The 13,046-nt window shown below is 47.8% G+C and overlaps 1 protein-coding gene across 3 annotated transcripts in view; it reads left to right on the top strand.

The window, feature by feature from the left end:
* ALDH18A1 (aldehyde dehydrogenase 18 family member A1) overlaps positions 1 to 10,060 on the top strand; it is a 37,760-nt gene extending 27,700 nt beyond the window's left edge. For all 3 annotated transcript variants that reach the window (XM_035025837.1, XM_035025821.1, XM_035025829.1), the window contains 6 exons: positions 1,125 to 1,262; positions 3,006 to 3,201; positions 3,307 to 3,428; positions 5,294 to 5,480; positions 6,499 to 6,594; positions 9,058 to 10,060. In XM_035025837.1, the coding sequence (XP_034881728.1) occupies positions 1,125 to 1,262; positions 3,006 to 3,201; positions 3,307 to 3,428; positions 5,294 to 5,480; positions 6,499 to 6,594; positions 9,058 to 9,239 (921 nt within the window). In that variant the 3' untranslated portion in view covers positions 9,240 to 10,060. The remainder of the gene's footprint in view (positions 1 to 1,124; positions 1,263 to 3,005; positions 3,202 to 3,306; positions 3,429 to 5,293; positions 5,481 to 6,498; positions 6,595 to 9,057) is intronic.
* The last annotated feature ends 2,986 nt before the right edge of the window (positions 10,061 to 13,046 follow it).

The raw sequence follows: 13,046 nt of genomic DNA, 5'->3' as shown, positions 1-13,046 counted from the left end.
ATACGCCAGTGGAAACTGTAGAACCCTAATCTGCTAGTAGGAATGGGTCCATGACATTCCTCTGCTCCTTTTCATCCATACCAGCTGATACTTCACATGGAGAAAGATTCTTCTTTAGCCAACTACAGCTGAGGTTCCTCCCCTGGGATCTTATCTCTGGATGGCATCACAGAATCCATGTATTCTAAAAGTTGTATGCAGCCTGGTGTGCTAGTGCATTGAAATAGAGAAGGTTTACATTAATTTTATAAGGGGTCCATGAGCAACAAGAACAAAAAAGGATTAAGAACTAATCGAGATTAACATGTTCAGGCAAGGTTTTTAGTAGTTTCTTTTATTACATTATAAAAATGGGAAGATTTTTCTTCATCCCAAAAACATTCAGAAAGTGAAGCTTCAGGCCTTGGATGATCAAGTCATTAGCTCTTTGCTCTAAGAGGATAGCTAACCCTCCTCCTGGGTGGCCTGCTTTTCACTGGAGTATCTCGGTGGTATGAGAGTCCTTGATGAACAAGCTGGTTTTAGGGCGTGTCAGACTCCCATGCTCATCTTATGCGCCCTGTTTGTGCTCCTTTCCCAGCAGTCTCTGCCACAGCTTGTCTGGGGGCTGGCAGGAGCTCTGGTCTTCTCCAGGTTCTCAGCACCAGGCATTTAGAACTCTCAGAACAGTTACAGGGCCAGAGTAGGTGTACATTTCACAGTTGGAGATGCCACCCAGCTTCAGCCAGAGGCAGCCGAGCTGCCTGTCCTCCACCATGGCCAGAGTGGGGACAGGGCCATGTGACACCGGCCACTTAGGTTACTTTGCTAATGGTGCTGAGCAAGCCGTACAGTTTAGTTCCTGAGATCGGGTGCTTTGGCTCTGGAGTCAAGGCTTCTAGCCCTGCCAGTTATAAGCTCTGTGTCTTTGGGGAGTCACCAACTTCTCTGGGCGTCAGTGTCCTTATCTGCAAAGCAGGGGATGAAACAAGTATTTAATTCACTGGAGTGTTGGAGGATTAAACGGATTAGGCCTTATAAGTGATGAGCACAGTGCTTGGCATAGGAGGCGTGCTCAGTGAGTGTTAACTGTTCCAGTGATTGCTTTTTCCCTTTGGCTAACTGCTCCCCTCTTTGATCTGCAGGTGGCAGCCTTGGCTATTGCAAGTGGTAACGGCTTGCTACTCAAAGGAGGGAAGGAGGCCACACACAGCAATCGGATTCTTCACCTTTTGGCCCAAGAGGCCCTGTCAATCCATGGAGTCAAAGAGGCCATACAGCTGGTAGGTCCTTGGGAATGAGCCACATCAGACCCAGAATGCCAGGTCAGGCGTTCGGGTGTTTGAAGCAAAGCTTAGGTCACCTAAGTCCAAGCCACTTGTACAAGCAAGCTTGACTGGGAGAGCGGCAGGTCCTGTGCACCTGCTGACATTGGATGATGCCAGAGGCTTCCTTTGCCCAGGTGGGCCTTCACTGGCTTGGGAAGGCCGCTCGCATACAGCTGTGTCCTGGCACTGTGATTTACAAGAATGCCTGTTGGCTCTTCATTCTTGGGGCATACCCATCTAGAGTATGAGGTCAGGGCTCTGCTCACTGGCAGAGTGATTTAGGGCAAGGCGGATGAAACACATGAAGCCATTATGCAGCATGTGAGTATGAGGTCATGCTATTATCACTATTGTTATTGTGCTCAATCGTCTCACCCTCCTCAACCAGCAAGTGGAGTCATTAAACTAGACCATAATAGCCAGAGGTTACTGAGCACCTGCTGTAGGCAAGGCAGCTTCCATCTATTGCCTCATTCAGTCCTCAAAACAACCATAGCGGGAAGATACCATTAGTATTAGGGGAAAAACAGGCTCAGTGCTAAAAGTCACTCACCTAAAATCCCACACTCTGTGGTAGAGTATAGATTTGAACCTCAGCTAACTCCAGAGCCTTCTCTTTTTGCATTGAGGCCCACTTACTCCAACATGGCAGGATTCTGCTGGCTGCTGGGACAGTGTGTATAAACCCACTGCATTATATGCTCACTGACAAGAATTGGGTTTTTTCTTATGGCAGCGTTAGGGGTGGAAAGGGCACAGATTTTAGGGATTCAAATCCCAGCTCTACCACATCCTAGCTTAATTAGATAGGTCTCCTTCCAGCCCTCTTCCTACTGCTGTATCACATCCATACAGTAAAGTATGCAGATCTTTTGTGAACAACTCTATGACTTTTTCCATGGATCCACGTACACACATACGTAACCACCAGCCATATCCAGCTGTAGAACGTTTGCAGCACTCCAGAAGGTCCCTGTGCCCTTCCTAATCAGTATGCTTCCTCATAGCCACTTCTTTACTTCTTTCACATTCAATCTGTTTAGCTTATTCTTGAACTTCAATATAAATGGAATCATACAAAATACACTCGTTTGTGTTGTTAGGGGTTTTTTTATTATTTATTTATTAGAGAAATAGACAGCAGGGGGGGAGGGGCAGAGGAAGAGGGAGAAGCAGGTTTCCTGCTGAGCAGGGAGCCCGATGCAGGGCCTCGATCCCTGAGATCATGACCTGAGCTGAAGGTAGGTGCTTAACCGACTGAGCCACCCAGGCACCCACACTCTTTTGTGTTGTATTTTTTTTATTCATCTTTATGTCTGTGAAAGTCATCCATGATGTTACTTACCTCCAGCCGTCGTTTTCTCTTTTTTATAACCATGTGATATTCCATTTATTTGTATATGCTACACTTCATCCTTTCTTCTGTTGGCCAACTTTTGGGTTGTTTCTGGTTCGGGGCTACACAGAATAAAGTTGCTATGAAAATTCTCGTACGTATGTATTTGTATTTCTTTTGTAAGTAACGTGACCATATGGGTGAAATTAAAAATCAAGAGGAGGGAAAAAGGCCATCACCCTAGTGTCCTGACACAAGTGTTTCTTCCCAGGGTAGAAGTGGTCAGTAGCACTTGCGGGTGCTGCTACTTTGTATTTTGTGAGGTCAGATGTCATTTTTGTTTTTATTCTGTACCTCTTCAGGTGAATACCAGAGAAGAAGTGGAAGATCTTTGTCGCCTAGACAAAATGATAGATCTGATCATTCCACGTGGCTCTTCCCAGCTGGTCAGAGATATCCAGAAAGCTGCTAAGGGAATCCCAGTGATGGGGCACAGTGAGGGGATCTGCCACATGTATGTGGATTCAGAGGCCAGCGTCGATAAAGTCACCAGACTGGGTGAGCCAGATGGGGCCCCTGCTGTGTGCAGGCAAGATATTTATCAGATCCTGTGTGGCTCGGGAGCATGTTACTAGAAACAGTTCTTTGTCTTCCTTCTTTCAGTCCGAGACTCTAAATGTGAATATCCAGCTGCCTGTAATGCTTTGGAGACTCTGTTAATCCACCGAGATCTGCTGAGAACTCCATTATTTGACCAGATCATTGACATGCTGAGAGTGGAACAGGTATGACAAGTTCCAGGACTCCTATGTCACTTCCTGTCTTCCATTTTGAGATTTAGAAGCCTGTGGGATTAGACCAGGAGCAAGTGCCATACCATTTAAGGCAATTTAAGAAGCAGTATTTTTGAGCATTTACTGTGCACAGAGTTTTGTGCTAAGTACACGGAGAGTAAGACACATCCCTGCCTTGTCACATACTCAGCTGTATTACAAAGTAGAATGTGGTAAGTGCTAAGAGAGGTCAAAGATAAGACGTGGCAGTCCTGTTTCTGGGAACCTCTTATTCAGGCAGCATAGTTTAAAGTTTGTTTCTGAACACACATTCCTGTTTGGATTTGATTTGAAAAAATTGTGCAGAAATGTTTTCAAACAGATTTATATGTGTCCAACCCTCCACCAGTGTCTTCAATTACCAGTATTAATGTACTTCATACAATGATATTTGGGAGTCAACAGTTTGTATAATGTTTTCTCTGGATTATTTTATTACCATTTTGTTGAGGTTGTAAAAACCAGTGCCGGTAAGTTTCAGACAAATATATGTTCCATCTTAAATTACTAATTGCAAAAGAATAGAGGCTCTCCAGGCAAAAATGGACAATCTTAAGTTTTCTGGCAGAACACATTGTAAACTTTAACATCTGATGTCATGGCACCCTTTCATAATTACATAAACAAGCACAGCATTTAGAGAAAGTGACTGCTGGCCTTGGTTGCTTTGATCCTGTGTGTATCTTTTTGCTTTCATCCTTTAGCTGGAAAGGAAGGCTCAGTTCAGCTTATAGATGGGTGGGCACGGTCCCAATGAGAACCTGAAAGGATTGTTTTGAAAATGAAAATGCACCCACAAATTAAAATGGAGTTCGCTCACATGATCACTCATGTTTAGGGCCTTCCTTGACACTGTTGGCCTATTTGATGGGCCACCTCTGTATGCCAAACACCACACTGGACTGGACTGGACAGGAGGAAAATTTTCCTTTAGCAGCCAGGAGTAAACCTCCCAGTCCTGATTCAGACAAACCCATGATATCCTTAGTTATTATCAAGACTGCCTTGAAATTCTTTAAATCAAAATCAGTCAATATGTGTACTTCATGTAACACTTTTGTGTTGCAGGAAGTAAATCAGCAGGGTGACTTGCCCAGAGCAGGGCTCAGGGCTGGGTTTCCTGTCCCTGAGGAGCAGGGTTGGACCCCAGGCCTGGAGGAAGCGGGGTCCCAGGTAAAAGGGCCTCGGGAACAACAAGAACAGGACAAACACTGCTTGTTGTAACTTAAATTCCTCCAGCCAGGAGCACGATTGGCCCCCGAGTCTCTTGCTGAGCTGAGCCTCGAGGTGGGGCCTGACTGACAAAAGTTGGAAGTTGAGGTGGCTACCAGCTAAATACTCTTTTCCTCTGAAGCACACCTAGGACTTCTCTGGAGGGAAGGGAGTAGAAATATGTATGCGCCATCTCCCCCTTTCCATGTGAGTGCATGTCTGGGTCCCCTCTGCAGGGGATGGGATTTATGTAGTCAGGTGTTCATTTCAGCAAGATGCCAGCAGTCAAGGGCTTATGTCGATAGCCTGTTAAATGCCTTGCACATTCTTAACATTCAGAGGCTTCCTGCTTAAATCCCTGCTCAAGTTTTACTGAGGGCCCCTGGCCGGCAAGTGGCCAGTCGGCGTTTTCAAAAGCGGAGCATCCTGGAGGGTCGTGGGCTGCTTCTGAAAGGAAGGCAGGGCTGGTTTAATCGTCCGTGCTGCAGCAGCCACAGGCTCCTCACCTTCAGGCTCATCCGGCTGTTTGGTCCTAGAGGAAGAAGTGCGAGCTGGCTTCCTGCTGCCGGGTTTATATTGTCACCGCTCGACTTCCTCTGTTCCAGGTGAAAATTCACGCAGGCCCCAAGTTCGCCTCCTACCTGACCTTCAGCCCCTCTGAAGTGAAGTCCCTCCGAACGGAGTATGGGGACCTGGAATTGTGCATTGAAGTGGTGGACAGCGTCCAGGAGGCCATCGACCACATCCACAAGTATGGCAGCTCGCACACAGATGTCATCGTCACGGAAAATGGTCAGTGCGCACGTGCCTCAGGCCTACGGCACCTGCCCTTTTCCACCCTGGTCTCCATGGGGTCCTGCTCCTCTCAGCCCCTCTGGCTGCAGGAAAACATAGTCCGAATGGGCTAATGGTAATGCCTGGCATCGGTTGTGTTTGTGGGTTCACTGAGTGCTCTCCCATCTGCTGCCTCATTGTACTGTCACTGCGGCCACGGGGGAGGAGGCAGGGAAGAGATGGTTAGCTACACTCTGGAGATGACGCACTCTGTGCCACAGGGATTACCATTTAATCCGGACAACAGTCCCTCCAGGCTATTGGAATAAACCCATTTACAGCTGAGGAAACCCAGGCTCAGGAGGTTGAGGGCAGAAGCAGCTCTCCACACACATTTATTCACCGCACAGATATGTACTGAGAAACCACCGAGCTGTCAGGCACTGGAGGCCCAGCAGGACAGGCAGCCAGCATGGCCCCTCAAGGGGTCTGCAGACGGTTTATCGGGGAATCACAACACCACCAATAATAATAGCTAACGTTTACTGAGCACTTACGTGTGCTAGGCTCTGGGGTGAGTGCTCATGGATGTCAAGTCCTTTTATCCTCCACACAACCCTGTGAGCTAGGTAATATTGTCAGTCCCCATTTTGCTCAGGCACAGAGAGGTTCATAAACCTGCCCAAGGTCACCTAGCTAGTGGGTATGGAATTGGAGTTCAGACTTAGGCATTCTGGTTCTGGAGCCTTATAAAGAGATAGTATAGTCAGGCCATTGCAGCATCAAGGGTATGTCTACAGGGGGAGATTTGGATTCCAACCCAGTCTTTCCCAGGCAACTACTCTTTCCATAACAGGGACTGAGGAAGCTGGTTAGCCTTCTTCCTCTTCAGATTTTTCACAAGTCTGCATGTTTAATATGTAGGGAAGCTCTTCAGGGGCCTGGGCTCAGCCCTGGTCAGCCACCAGTGTGTGACTGGAAGGACGGATATTTTCCCTGGGTCGCCCTAACTCAGTGTCTTCTCTTTATGCTGCAGAGAAAACAGCAGAGTTCTTTCTCCAGCACGTAGATAGTGCCTGTGTGTTCTGGAACGCCAGCACCCGCTTCTCTGATGGCTACCGCTTCGGACTGGGTAAGAAAGATTCTGGTCAGGAGAAAAAGAGGTTCCTTTGTGAATCACTGTGTGGTCCAAGGAGCATGGTGAGGGTGGAGGAGACACATGAAGTTACATGCTTGATTAAGATAAAAGAGAAGAGTTGTGGGAGGGTAGTTGATGAGAGAGAATCCTCAGAGCAACCTTGGGCCGGGAGAAGTCCTCTGCTCTAAGCATTTCGTGTATTAAGGAGGTAGGTGCTTGTTGTTTTTTTTCCATAGATCTTTGAGATTCAGAGAAGTGAAGTAATTTGCCCAAAGCCCCCCAGCTGTCTCTCAGACCCACACTTACACAGGGCCAGAGCCTGGGTTGCTCCCACTACAGGATGGGCAGAGCACAGCATGTCTACTGCACAGGTCGTGACAGGCGGGCGTGCTGAGGTCCCTCGGGAGCTGTTGCAGACTCACTTCTTCAAAGAGAAAGCCAGGTTGCCTGAGAGGAGGGATTCCCCATGAGGACAGGACAAAAGAAGGTTTTAATACGTATGCTGGGCTTAAATAGGCAGCATCAAAAACAAACAGGTAAGCCCAGAGGTGCAAGGTTTATTTCTAAAGCACACCTTTGAAATAAAAAGCTTCAGAAAAGCACCCTTAAAAAAAAGAAAGACCTCCCTTCTCCCCTTCCATCATTAGAAATACAATCTCCAGGGGCACCTGGCTAGCTCAGGTGGAGCATACAACTCTTGATCTCAGGGTTGTCAGTTTGAGCCCCATGTTGGGTGTAGAGCTTACTTAAAAGTAAAATCTTAAAAAAAAGAAAGAAAGAAAGAAAATCTCTATTCCCCAGTGTGGAGATTTTTCAGACAGTCCCTCGTTTTCAGGGGTACCATTATAAAGAGCACCAATAGGTATTTACGACACATCTGAGAATTCTTTCAACCACTTAAGACATTTTAAAACTCTGAACTTTTGAATAGATCTGCCCAGAGAATAGTTCTCACTGAATTAGTAAAGGTTGTTAAAGAGAATTTTACTCAGTTATTCTTAGTCATTAGACTCTTTACTGTTGGTTACCTGTTTGTTATGTTGGGGTTTTGATTTAATTGTCACATCCCTTGCATTGATTTTTGTCTTTCATGTTGTTGAAGAAGAAATAGCAGCGTACTTTTAAGGGCTGAGTTACCTAGCTTTCAAGCCAAAAGTCCAGGATGGGGGAAGAGCAAAAGACCACTCCATTGTCTTTGCATCACGTGCTCAGAGCAAATGCTCAAACTCTGGCTGAGTTAAATTCCTATGAAGTGCATTAATAACAGTGACAGATGGTGTTTATTGAGCACTTACATATTCCCAGCACTGTGCTAAGTGTATCACATGCATTGTCTCACTTAGTTCTACGTGATGGGTTCTGTTCTTTTCCTCATTTTCCACATGAACTGAAGCACGGGAGATGGTTTGGCCATGTGCCCAAAGTCATGTGGTCCCTATGCTATCAAACCAGAATTAGAATCTGGTGGTCACACTCCCCTTGCCAACCACTACTACCCAGCATGGCCCCACTTGGGCCTCTGCCCTGCTGGTCTCTGCCTGCAGCGTCTCTCCACCTGCCCCTCCGCTGGCCGGATCCTTGTCATTGTTCAGGGTTCAGAGGAAAGGCCCTTCCTCAGGGAGGCTCTCCCTAACCACTCTACCAGTGGGGTGTCCCCCCGACCCACGCAGTCTGTCCCAGCGCCCTTCCCTGCACTCCCATTACCACATGAAATTATTTGCTGAACTGTTCCTTGACTGCCTTGCCCACAGAAGTATGAGGTCCAAGAAAACACGACCTTGCATAGGTTATTCACCACTGCCTCCCCAGGGCCCAGTGTGGTGCCTCTTACATAGTATATGCTCAGTAAAGTTGTGACAGACAAGGGAACCCTGCCTCCACTATATACCATGCAGAACATCCAGACAGACCCAGGAAAACCCCTAATGCCCCAAGTCTAAGCTTAGAGCAAGAGGGAAGGAAAATGAACTGACCCCTTTTCATGTATTCAGTAACTGTCTAGTGAGTGCCTCTGTGCTAAGAATTCTGGAGGATACTGAGAACATGTCCCAGCCCTTCCATTCTGGGACTTAGAGAATATTTGAGGAGATGAACCTCAATACTAGACATTGTTGTATACCTCAAAAAAATGCCTGAATGTCAAATTATGATACACAGTCTAGACACTAAGCAGATATCAGCCAGCACTCCTAGCATTATCAAAATGCATTTGGGATAAGAGTGCAGAGGAGAGCCCACACATTGTGTTTCATTAGAAGAAGGGGGCTTGTCATGATTCATAGCGACCGGAGGACACATTGACGGGGACTGTGGAACCCAAGCTGATCTGGGGAGGATGGAGCAGGAGTGGGCAGGATGAGAGGGTGCCACGTGGGGAGAAGGAAGAGCTGTGGGTCTGGTGGGTGGACAGGAAGCAGGGCTGGGAAAACCCGCATCCTCATCCATGCTTTTTCTCAGGAGCCGAAGTGGGCATCAGCACATCGAGGATCCATGCACGGGGACCGGTAGGACTTGAGGGACTGCTCACCACTAAGTGGCTGCTGCGAGGGCAGGACCACGTGGTCTCAGATTTCTCAGAGCATGGAAGTTTAAAATACCTTCACGAGAACCTCCCTGTGCCTCAGAGAAATACCAACTGAAAGCATTCCAAGAAGAGCAGGGAAAGATTCAAGAGGTCTTCACAGTTAAACTTGTCTTAAGAATCTCAGGGGATGAGCCAGGTCTCATCTCCCACTTCTGGAAGGGTCTGCCTGTTGGAAAGTGCACCGAGATGCTTCTGGGCTCCATTTGGCTACACCAATCTTGGCTAATGTGCATATTCCAATTCATGCTTCTCTTTCATTGTTAGAAAATAATCGCTATGAATGGGGACTTTGCTTAATTGCTGCAGTTAGGGACTTCGCTTCACACAGTCCAGTTCCCCTCATGATAGAAACAGAAAGGTGCAGCTTTTTCCAACGGGAAAATCATGGACGCTTTTACCTTTTTATCACCTCAGTGAGGTAACGTCTCCCCTGACGTTTGGTTGGCACTAGGGCCCATCACACCTAATCTGTCTTTCCGCATTTCATCTCTTTTTGCTCACACTCATCTTCAAAAAGGAAAGGTTTGGAATTTAGAAGAGGGGCAGCTCTTCTTTTTAGCATTCTCATCAGAAACAGTCACAAAAATGGACTGAATCATTCCCACTGGGAAGGTTGACCTTTTATATTTATTGTGGGTAAAGATAAAGCAGCATTTCAGATGCTCGTGCCTCTCCAGACCCGGAAGATTCGGCATGACCCGGGATGCAGTTGGAACCTGGAGCTGCGAGTCCCAGGATGAAGTATCTACAGCAATTATGCTTGAAATTTTTATATAAATTATTTTGTCATCCTACCCTTTTCTTCCAAAACAAAAATTAGAGGGTTATTTTAATACTTTGGATTCTTCCCCCTTTTTGAGAAATAAAGTTCTTATGAAAAGCCTGTGTGCGTGGTTAAAGTCTGCACCCTCGCTCGCCCTGGCCCTCTTCTTCCTCCGCCCTCCCTGTGGCCCGCACACCTGCTTTGACACACTGGCTCTTCCCGGAATGCTGGTTGGGGAGCGCATCTGTCTGCCGTGTGTGTCCGTGGAGGCAGCACAGGCAGATCCCACGGGACGGACCCAGACCGAGAGGAGAGGAAAACAGGAGATTGGGCCCCAGGAACGTAAGGACCGAGAGCGTGTTGATGGAGTGAGGTCGGCAGGTATGGACAGCATGAGCGAGCCGCCACTCGGACGGCCGTGGCCCCAGTCCCGATATCCTTAGTTCACTTCGGAAGACCCTCCCTCCCTCCCTCCATCCAACTCCTGTTTTAGGGGCCCTGGTGCCCAACAGTCTGCAGTTGAAAGCTTTCTCGTCTCGTGGGGGCCCTTGCAGAGAGAGAAGCGCTCACTGACATGCTGCTGCTTATCCTCTGAGGATGTTTTATGAGCACAAGAATCATGGTGTCGTGTGGAACATGTTCTCAGGCCGGCTCCCAACTCTCCCTCTCATCCAGAGCCTTACATGGTCCGGCAAGCCACCCTGCCCGCCCTGCCCTCAGAATGGGGAATTTTGGCATAGCTTGCCTGAAAAGGCAATAAACAAAGTCCTGCCGGAAGCTGTATGGCAAATACCACAATCAGCTCCCAAGCAGACAACAAATACCCCTTGGAGTCGAAAATAGAAAGTGACCCAAGAAGGCCGGGGCCCTTGGGGAAGACTCGGCTGAGGAGGCAGGCCTGGATCCGGGCCCTGAGCACGATGAGTCACAGGAGTAAGGAGTGGGCCGAGCATTCGGGCAGGGGACTGGCCCAGGCAGAAGTCCAGAGGTGGGGATGAAACAAGTCTGTGGAGCAGTGAACACACCAGTGCAGGGCAGAAGTTCGTGTGGGTAAACAGGAAGGTGTTACATCCCAGACAGCTGATTGTGGTAGAATCCCATGGGAGCCACCCTTCTTGGGGCAGGGGACGGGAATGGGGTTTGGGCTGGAAAACACAGCTAAAGCTCACTCATCCCACAAGGCCATTCCCCTGTAGCAACCTCAGGTTTAGTCCTTTTCTACAGAGGACTGTAGGGCCGTTGGCATTCTTTATTTTTCCACCACAAGTGAAGAGATTCCCAAAGGAGGGTCAGAAGGCAGCCATTGCCTTGTAAGTATCCCCACCCAGGCAGTCTTCAGTACTTACTGGTTTGTCCCGTAGGAAGGGGGCTTTTTATTCTGAAATCCCTCCTGTGGTCCTGCCCTTTTCCTAGCTACCAACTCTGGACAACAGAGTGTTGAACCAGCCAATCCAGAAGCTCCCACCTCCTCCACCAAGGGGGGAAAAAAGCTCTCTGGGATATGTAAGACAACAAACGTTCTTCAAGCCAAGTTTACTTGAGTTTAGGTTTTCTGTTACAGCCAAAAGTATGTCAGTGATACAGTATATACATACGTTATGGGGCCATTTAGAAAAGTATTCATATGGGGGCCCCTGGGTGGCTCAGTTGGTTAAGTGTCTGCCTTGAGCTCAGGTCGTGGGATCTCGAGCCCCACATCCTGGCTTCCTGCTCAGTGGGGAGCCTGCTTCTCCGTCTCCCTCTGCCTCTCTCTCTGCTTATGCACTGCGCTCTCTTGCTCTCTCTCTCTTGTTCTCAATAAATTCCTAAAAAAAAGTATTTGTATGGAAAGAAAGGTGGGCAGCCAAGGACTAGATTATAATAGGTGTTATTTGCTCTATATCCCTAATGTTGTGGAACCATCTCTCCTGTGTTTTGCAAGTAATCCCAGTCTCTGTGATTCAGGGGAGGTTATGCTGATCACCCCCCTACCGCACTATTTTTAGTGGTAGTCACATGACTCGGCTCTGATAAGTCAGAGTGCCCTGTTTGCCTGCTTACTGTGACTGCTTCAAGGCTGGGCATACGATGATTTAAACTTGGCCAAATGGCACACTAATAGAACTGAATTTTTACTGCAGTTATTAGGAGAAACAAACTGTCCTCCTCTTTCCACATAGAAGTATCCAGCACAGAGGAAAGGGAGCCAGGGGATATATAGAGACTTTGCCCGCCTGGCTCCATCAGTGCCTGAACTGGACTGGTAGGCTGGACTCCATTGTTTTCCTTTTTTGCTTAAGCTAGTTTGAATTTGGTTGAGTTTTGAGTTCTATCCCCTCCATCATAGAAGACTCTGGATAACATACCTGTGTTTGTCTGCTCTGCCACTTACTAAACAAGTGACTTTGGGCAAGTTACTTAGGTTCTGGGAGCTTCAGTTTCCTCCTGGGAACATTAATATCTCCATCCTAAGTGGTAACATGAATGCTTGGCACGGCATGGGCACATGGCAAGGACTCTGTAGGGGCGGGATGGTCATTTGCTGTGATTTTTCAGGTGCCCAGGTGTGTGCCTAGTTCCGTACTCCACAAGAAAACAGTTTTCTCCTGTTATTCATGAGGCAGTTTTCAGAAGCCAGATTTTCCCATCCCAGCTTCATCTGGTCACCAGAAGCCCAGCTTTGCCCTCTGCAGAGCACTGAGCCTGAGATCAAACATTTCAGCACTTAGAGCGTGTGGGCAGCTGCTACTGAAAAGGGAGTGAGCAGTAGAGACCTTATTTGGGGTCTGGGAAAGAGAAGGTGGACCCAGGTGAGCATCACGCTCTGCCTGAAAGAAGAGGTGGTCCTGGTTTGGCTGAGGGGAGCAGGCCTGCTCTACGTAGAGGGTGGGAGCAAAGCACGACTTTGGGTCTCCAGATACTTAACTAACATGAGCTCTGCAGAACACAGAATACGTGCGGTGTCTGTGCACTTCTGAACTAGAAATTCATTTCTCAACCTCCCAGCGAATGCAAAGAGTTGGCATATTTAGATGAATCCTCTGGCAATCTCATCTGGCTAAGGCTTTACATCTAATCAAGTCTCTTTTTTGACTCGAAGCAGTTGACGTGATTACTCCT

This window comes from Mirounga leonina, unplaced genomic scaffold, assembly GCF_011800145.1.
Source record: "Mirounga leonina isolate KUSES-001 unplaced genomic scaffold, KU_Mleo_1.0 Mir_114, whole genome shotgun sequence".
Taxonomy (NCBI): Eukaryota; Metazoa; Chordata; class Mammalia; order Carnivora; family Phocidae; genus Mirounga; species Mirounga leonina.
This window is presented reverse-complemented; position numbering and strand designations above follow the sequence as displayed.